Raw genomic sequence first — 8,463 nt, forward strand, 5'->3', positions numbered from 1 at the left:
CAAAATGATGACGACATGCTGTCAAGTGAAAAGTGCACGATTCTGAACTAGAAAAACATGGAAGAAAATATACAAAAAGGTTAGCGCCACTGGTAAGTTGAGGAGCTGCCCACAACACAGAAAATGTAATTATCATGAGTATTTGGTAATTTAAGATTCTCTGTGCACTGTTGAATCCCTGTAAATTTTGTTCACTATTGATTTCATGCAAAGAATAACATTTCATCCAAAGCCATCCCATCACACATTATGTGGGACTCAGTTATAGGAGGGACTCACCCTGCCTGCCTACCCAAGGGTGCTTGCGAGGTTTTGAAGATGCTGAAAGCTACAGACTTCAGGTCTTCTATGGGGAGATCATGAACTCCAAAATTGTTCTGTAAAAAAATGTTGATTGAGAGTTTTAAATTTTCTGCAAATATGTTTACATATTTCAAAAACCAAAGGATACGAGAGTATAGAAGAAGGATTCTATCCACTAATAACCCAGTTTCTTTCTTGATACAATTAAGGTCATTAGTATCTTGTGTATCCATTGAGGTCTGAACACAAACACATCATATATATTCTCTGTCCTCTGCTTTAAATGCAAGTGGAAACAGTCTTGTTTCTTTCACTTAACTGTGTAACTTTGAGATGATTTCACTTCAGTATATCCAAAGCATTCTCATTATTTTTATGGCTGTTGGATATTCCTTTGTATGAATGTACCATGATTCACGTAAGGCCCTACCAATGGACATGGAATGAGAAAACACATACAGCTCTGAAAAGAAACAAACTGAAGAAAAAGTTTCTCCTCCTGCTAATGTTTTTTTCTTTCCCTTGCTCCCTATGGAGGCCTCCATGACGTGTAAAGTTTATATTACTCAAGTTCAAACACCTTTTGGAATAGGACTGAAGGACAAAGCTGAAAGCTTTGCTAGTCATCAAATAAACCCTGGTGAGATAGGAAACCCTTATTTGGGTCATTATATCAGCATTTAGGTGTTCCTCCCTTTAAAAGTTAATGTTTAACAACAAGAAACGCAAAGGCAAGGAGGAAGGAGGCTAATGTGCAGCCCTGACTCTCTCTGTTTCAGGGCACTGTACACTCTCTTTCTTTGCCCTGAATGGGACACTCCCAGCTTTATATTTTGAGGCTGGGAGATCACAGAGTGCAGAGGGTCTCACAGGAGACCTTCCCCATGGTGCTGGGGGTGGACATCCACTCACTTCCTGTCCAGTCCACAGTGCCAGCATGTCACGTGGGGCAGGCTGGCCATTCTGAATCTGTTTCCACTTGGAAATGACGAAAATGCCTTCCCCATTTATCTCTAAGGGCTGCTTTGGAGCGGATGAGCAATTCATTTGCGAATCTTATGGAATCAACTGCCTAAGGATGGAGACACAAGGGGGTGGAAAGGAGGTTCGTAATGCAGATGGGGCACCACATCAGCCGAACTTGGCGCAGACTTGGGACTTTGTCTGGGCTTGTAGCCTGGGATGGGGTGGAGCCTCATGGATGAAAAGGGCACACAAGCTTGCAGGACCATGAGGGTGAGTGCTAGTCACACCTGCAGGGGCCCTGTGTTCAATTCCATCCGTCCTAGCATTAGTATTATTTCTTCCATGTAATTTAGGAATGAGTAAGTTTAAGGTCTTCAAACTGAGTCAGGGAGCTCACAGGCTCGTGGACAGGTGAGCAGGACTGAGACAGAAGGCCTGAGGAGGTGAACAGAGCACTAAGGAAGGAGGAAGGTAGTGCAGAAGGTGATCGGGGATGTGGGAGTGGACAGGCAGCAGAAGGCCTTGAAGCTGGGTTAAGGACCCCAAGGGCCGGTGAGTGTAGCCCTGCCTGTGGTGAAGCTCCTGGCACCGTGTGTGAGGCCACGTTCCATCCACGGAGCCCTCAAAGGAGTTCAGCATCCTTCCCTAGTCTACAGTCCCCAACCCCATCATGTCTGGTCCTGAACCCGGGCCCTTCACGCCGAGCCTCCCCTCAGGCTTCATAAACGTCTACATTCTGAGACAAGGCCCCAATAAGTGGCCCAGGTTGGGCTCCGACTCCCCACCCTCTGCCCCGGCCTCCTGAGTAGCTGGATTAGACCTGTGCACCATGCACCGGGCAGAGCATGACTTCTGGGGCTGCAGACTGTCCTTGGACCCCAGACCACCGTGGGACTTGTGTCTGAGATCCTTCTTCCCTGGCTGCTACAGCTCTTCAGTGTCAGGCACCGCCTCAGCTCACACAGGGGCGGCAGGGCGGAGGCCAGGGGGTGGCCCAGGGACTGGTGTGCCCCAGGCTGCTTTAGAAGACAACTGAACTGCGTGGAGACACAGCTGGAAACGAGGGTCAGAGACACATCGGTGGTGAGGGTACCCTCCTGTCCGAACCCTCGTCTCTGAGACCGGGTGGACAAGGGGACACCGGGCTGAGGGGATTAATATGGACCCATTTCTAGCTGGAAAATCACCATGAGTCTCACCCACTGAGGAGGCGCATGGGACACTGGGCAAATTGGGTTCCAGCAGGGAGGGTGTGGGCCACATGTTGGTGCTATAAGAATCTTCCACGAGGACAGGGAGCTGAAAGCTTGGAGGCCCTGTTCCTCATTAGGGGTTTCTGCCCAAAATCATCCTGGGAAGAGTCCTCCCATTGTGCCCCTGGAAGATGGGAAATGACTGGGAATGTTTCACAGCAAACAAGTGAAGACTTTCTCAGGACCAGAACTGGAAAGGAGTGAGGGGAAATCAAGGTTCAGGCTCCATGGCTCTTGCCAGGAATTCTCCTTGAACTCAGGACCCGGGGGACGGGTGAAGGCCTGTGAGCAGCCCAAAGGAGAAAGAGATGTGATGCCCACTGGGGTGGCAACATGCCCTCCCTGAAAGACTTGGAAAAGTCTTGAGGTCTTGCCGGGATTTGGCACTAGGCAGCCAAGGGCCCCTTCTGCTGCCCGCCTTGAGAGATGGGACAACAGTTCTAACAAGACAGGGGTTCTTTAGAAAGTGAGGGGTGCCCTGGTGAGCGCAGAGGGGAAGCCAGGGCCAGCTGAGCTGAGCGGGGAGTGGAGATGCTTGCAGCTCTGGGGCCAGCCCTGTCAGGACCCAACTACCTGCCATCTTTCCATCCTGTGTGTCTGCTGTCCCTGATGGCCGCCCTGCGGGGTCCAGGATTGAGGAAGGGGCTTGCAAAGAGCCTCAGGGCCTCTAGCCTGGCAAGGCAAGGTTCTGTCCAGTCTGCTCTTCATACAACCTGCTGCTTTACCTGGCCGAGGGCGGCCCTCCATGCTGCTGTGACCTGCAGCGACCCAGGAAAATTCCCTTTATTAACAGAGGGGTCTTTCTTCTTTTCATAAGGGACTAGAATGATCATGTCTTACTGTGCGTGCGTATCTACAGACCTTGTCCTAACTTCCCAACAAGACCACTCTGCAGACAGCCAGCGATTCCCTCTCTTCCTTCCAACCCCATGTCCACCTGCCTCCAGGTGATTCTCAGAACTTCCAGGTGAGCTCTGCCCAGCCTCAGGCAGGAGACAGTAAGGTTTCTCACCAGCAGCAGATTTCCCCTTAGCTCACCTAAGCGTCCAAGGTAAATTTCTGGAACTTTCCTCCAGACTCATGAAACGTAGGTCAGATAATTTTACGGGAGCGGTCAACATCACTTCGAATTAAACAAGCTACTCATACACACTTACTCCTTGGTCTTCAGTATTTTGTCAGGAGCCAGCTAGACACAGGAGAGAAGGCTTCCCAGCCCGTCTTCCTTCAGTAAACGGCTCTCCATATTTGGGGTAAGGTTTCCAAGTCTGGGCATTTGTCCCTCTTGCATGTCCCCAGATGGCTCCATTTAGTTTCAGTCTAACCAGGCCAGGGCAGGGGAGGTCTCTCGTCACACCAAGCAGCTGGCCAGACCCCTGGTCTTGACATCCCCCATGGGCACCGCGGTTTCCAAAAGGGGTAAAGGGGGAAATCTAACTTCCGGAAATCACAGCCCCACAGGCCTCCCAGGGAACTTGACCACATTCGCCTCCGGTCCTCTACGATCTCCGCACTGTGAAGGAGGAGGCGTGGCTGAGGGACAAACCCCGGGAAGAACTTGATGAAAATCGTGGGCCTTCGTGTTCAAATGATCTGGGGGCCTTGACAGTAGGAGGTCGGACAATGCCGCTCTTCTTCGTAGCTTTCGGCCTTCAATCTTCCGTCTTAGAATTCAGGGAAATCCAGTTTCAGTCACCGTTCTCAGCGGACTTGGATTTCAAAGAGAATCTGAATAACCTACAAACAACGGAATCTGAAAAAGGAAGCCGGGACCCCGAAGGCGAATCCTCTGGCCTGGGCGGAGAGAACGCTCCCTGGCTCCCTTTTCAAGTCTCGGTCGGAAACTGGAGTCGGATTTTACCAGAACTGCCCCACCTTGAAAGTGTCTTTGTTGGCCTTAAACCGAGGAACTCGTATTGGACCCCAGTCTGCGAAGAAGTATGTCTCGGCGAAGAGCGCATGCGTTTTGTATTTTTAAAAAAAAGGTCGAGGGGAAAAATCCTTCGGGTCTTGCTGGCCCTTCAGGAAGGTTTGCACCCCGCCCTTTAACTTCCCGCTTTCCCTCGGGAGGCGCCTTTTGTGCGGAGTGTATTGCTCTGGACGCCTCGGGGCTGGATTTGCTGAAGAAGAGGCGCCCCCGGGCTGCTCTCCCGCCTGTCTCCCCTCTCCCGGCCGCTGCGCCCGCCCCGGCCCCTGGGAGGAGACCGGGTCGCCCGAGTCCTTGGGAGGTCCGGGAGGGAGAGAGGGCCCAGCCCCGGCCCAGCCCGAGCCCCGCGTGCGCCCCGCAAAGCCCGAGCGGGCCCTCCCCGCGGGGGCCCTTGGACTGCCAGGCTGCGGCAGTTTCTGCGCGGACCCCGGAGGAGACGCAGAGAGCGCCCCGGGACTCGGGTCTCCCAGCCCAGGGCCCCTGCTTGCTGCGCGGCGCGCGGCTGCCCTGCTCAGGACGCGGGGCCGGGCGAGGGCGCCCCGCAGCGGGGTGCAGCCTGCAGGCGGGGCGCTCGGGCCGCAGGTGCCGCCGGCGCAGAGCAGGTACCGGGCAGGCGCAGGAGGGGCCTCGCCTCCGGGCGCGGGGTTAGGGGGCGCCCCGCGCGCCGCGCGCTCCGATTGGCTGGCGCGCCGGGGCCCTGGCACGCGCCTGTGCTTGTCGGTATAAGACGCCTCGCGTGCCGGGCCGGGCTCCGCCAAGAGTGTGCAGCGCTCCCTCCCTTCCTCCCTCCCTCCTGGCACTGCGGGAGGCCAGGGCGCGCTCGAGGACCCGGGCGGCCCCGGCGGCGGCGGCAAGCATGGACGCGGTGCTGCTTGAGCACTTCCCCGGCGGCCTGGACGCCTTCCCGGCCGCGTACTTCGACGAGGACTTCTTCACCGACCAGTCCTCCAGGGACCCCTTGGAGGACTGCGACGAGCTGCCGGCGGACGAGCAGGCCGAGGTCGAGCTCCTCAGCCGCCAGCTGCGCGAGTGCTGCCACCGCGAAGGCGCGCGCCTGCTGCTGCCGCCCGCGGGCCCGGCCGCCCCGCACGCACTGGGCGCGCAGCAGCCTGGGGCCCCCGCGGAGCCGGGGGGCGGCGGCTTCCCCTTCTCACCCCGCTCGCCGCCCGCCTGCCGGGCCTGCCCCTGCGCCGCCGCGCTGTCCCCCGGGGCGCGGCTGCGGGGCCTGAGCGGGGCGGTGCGGCGGCGGCGGCGGGCGCGCTCGGAGGCGGAGCTGCTGCAGCTGCGGCAGGCGGCCAACGTGCGCGAGCGGCGGCGCATGCAGTCCATCAACGACGCCTTCGAGGGGCTGCGCTCGCACATCCCCACGCTGCCCTACGAGAAGCGCCTGTCCAAGGTGGACACACTGCGCCTGGCCATCGGCTACATCAACTTCCTCAGCGAGCTGGTGCAGGCGGACCTGCCCCTGCGCGGCGGCGGCGCGGACGGCGGGGGGCGCCTGGGCGGGGACAGCCCGGCCGGCCAGGCCCAGAAGGTCCTCATCTGCCACCGGGGCACGCGTGAGTGCGCTCGGTCCTCGGCTGGGGGGGGGGGGCGCCAGGGGTGAGGGACAGACAGACAGGCGCGACGGATCCGCGGGCGGAGGGCGGCCTCCAGCGCGGGCTGGCTTCCCCGCGTTGGTGTTTAACGCTGTGGCTGTGGCGGCGCCCAGACGAGGGTACGCGGCCCCGCCCCACCAGCCCTGCCGCTCCTGGGACTCTGGGGAGGGGACCCTGGAGGCCGAAAGGGGGATCGCGGGGCCCTTCTAGTCCCTGCGAAGGCAGGCGTAACCCCAGTCAGGGGGCTGGGACCCGAGCGGGAGAGGCGCCGGCGCGCTGAGGTTCAGCCTGTTTTCCACTCCCTCCCCCAGGCTCCCCCTCCCCCAGCGACCCGGATTACGGCCTCCCTCCCCTCGCGGGCCACTCTCTCTCGTGGACTGACGAAAAGCAACTCAAAGAACAAAACGTCATCCGGACGGCCAAAGTGTGGACCCCAGAGGACCCCAGGAAACTCAACAGCAAGTCTTCTTTCAGCAACATAGAAAACGAGCCGCCCTTTGAGTGCGTGTCCTGAGGCCGCCTCGGCCTAGGGCTAACCGTGACTGCGTACGGCACGCGTGGATGCCTGTGACGGGAGCGTAACTTAAGAATCAGAGTTTTCTAATGGCAATCAAGTGTTTGTTATTTATCTATTTATTATTCTGTTGAGTTAATGACATAGATGATTCTCTTTAAATACATAATTTATATAATTTATTTCTCAGCGTTGTTAATAAATGCTATTTACACCTTTTTCTAAAAGTGATTTGTTTTGTACACGATGGGGTATGTATAGCTTCTAAAGTAATTAAGTTGGTAAAAATAAGATGAATCGGAAACTCAGCCTGTAACTGTTTGGTGGGAAGCCGCGTTTTATTTCACTAGCCTGAAAGGGGGATTGCGGATTAAGCTTCAGTCTGTGACGGACCTTTATCTGCATCGCCTGCCCCGAATAGTGACAACTTGCCGGTATTTTCATCCTAAATCCCCCCCCCCCCACCGGCTTTGGTACCGGGGATTGAACTCAGGGCCTTGAGTTTGCAAGGCAGGCGTGGAGCCACTGAGCTACATCCCGGGCCCCTGTCCTAAATTTCAGACATGCCATGGGTCACATAGGTCATGGAGTATTTATCATTCCCATCTTCAGAGGGGAAAACGGAGGCTCCCAGGCCGCGTCTGGTTTACTGCCTAAGGCCACCCGGCTGCCGTAACAGCGCGCAAACCTGAGCGCCTGGCGCGGTTGGAGTCGGGGCTGGCGCGCGAAGGGGCGGAGGAGCTGCCCTGAGGCCCACCCACCTTCAGCAGGGACGGCACAGAGGCTCTGCTCCAGGGGAACCGGGCAGAGCCCGGGAGGCTGGGAGACCACGGCGCGGGGCCCCAACACCATCCGGGATTGTTTTTTAAGGTAAGTCAGGACAGAACCAGCCCGCTCCCCCACCTGGCGCGACTGGGCTGTTTCTCTCCGTGTTTCCTCCACCTGGACCTCGTCCTCCTCGGGCACCCGGAAGAAGGCAAGCCAGGGGCGGAGGGCGCCGCTCGGCCCCTAGCGAAGGGGGGAAGAGCAAGGCTAGGCCCACAGCCCCGGAAGAGGGGCCCGGGCAGGTCTCTCCGTGGCCCGGGTGCGTCCCAGAGGCCCCGGGCACCCTCACCTGGGTGGGGCCCGGGCGCACTTGGGCACCGCTGTCCCCGCGATGCGCGGGTCCCGCTAGGGCGAGCGCGGCTCCCTGGCCCAGCGGCGGCCTGGTCAGGGTACATTCGCGAATCACCCCAATACCCACGCTCTTGCTGCAAGACAATGTGCTGGCAGCATGCTAATTGCTTCAACCTAGTTTCAGACCCACCGAGGGGTCCCTGCGCGCCGCGGGTGCCGTAGACCTCGTCCAAGAGCAACTAAATCGAGGCCGGAGCCGACCCGCAGTGCCGCCTGGCCAGACACGCAGATTCCGGGCCAGAGGCTCCCAGGAGGCCGTGGGCCACGGACCCTCCGCCCCTTCCAGCTCGCCCCTCCCCCGGAGGGTTTCCACACTGCAGACAGAATTCGAGAGCGAGAGAAAATAATTCGATTTCGTCCTGTATTAGGGCCTCATTAAACACGAAAGTTGCTTTTGCACAAATGCTCCCATCAGGCATGTAATCTCATTACGCTCATTAGAAAGTCAAATGTTAGGCAGACTTCAACTTAATTATAAGTTATGCAAGTGCTGTACCGTTTTCTTCGCCCGTGTGGACCTGCGTTTCCCCTGGTTGGGGCAGTGTGGCATTTCACAGCTAAACACTCCAGTCATTGTGGTGTGCCACTTTTTCCCTGTGATTCAATGCATCAACACATCCTTTAGAGTGGTGCAGATGAAGCGGAAGAGCCGAGGCGAGCATGCAAAACGCCAGGGTTTCTATCTTGTCACTCTCGGTCCTGACTTGCCAAGTCCCTTTAAGCACA

The 8,463-nt window shown here is 57.5% G+C and overlaps 1 protein-coding gene across 1 annotated transcript; it reads left to right on the forward strand.

The window, feature by feature from the left end:
* Positions 1 to 5,184: 5,184 nt before the first annotated feature.
* On the forward strand, positions 5,185 to 6,864 carry Ptf1a (pancreas associated transcription factor 1a). The gene is made up of 2 exons (XM_004859917.3): positions 5,185 to 6,008; positions 6,359 to 6,864. Exons 1-2 carry the CDS (start codon positions 5,306 to 5,308, stop codon positions 6,559 to 6,561), a joined length of 906 nt encoding a protein of 301 aa, XP_004859974.1. The 5' UTR covers positions 5,185 to 5,305; the 3' UTR covers positions 6,562 to 6,864.
* The last annotated feature ends 1,599 nt before the right edge of the window (positions 6,865 to 8,463 follow it).

The sequence above is a fragment of the Heterocephalus glaber genome, unplaced genomic scaffold (genome assembly GCF_053883595.1).
Source record: "Heterocephalus glaber isolate CG9 unplaced genomic scaffold, H.glaber_assembly_v1.0 deba00000768, whole genome shotgun sequence".
NCBI classification, from domain to species: domain Eukaryota; kingdom Metazoa; phylum Chordata; class Mammalia; order Rodentia; family Bathyergidae; genus Heterocephalus; species Heterocephalus glaber.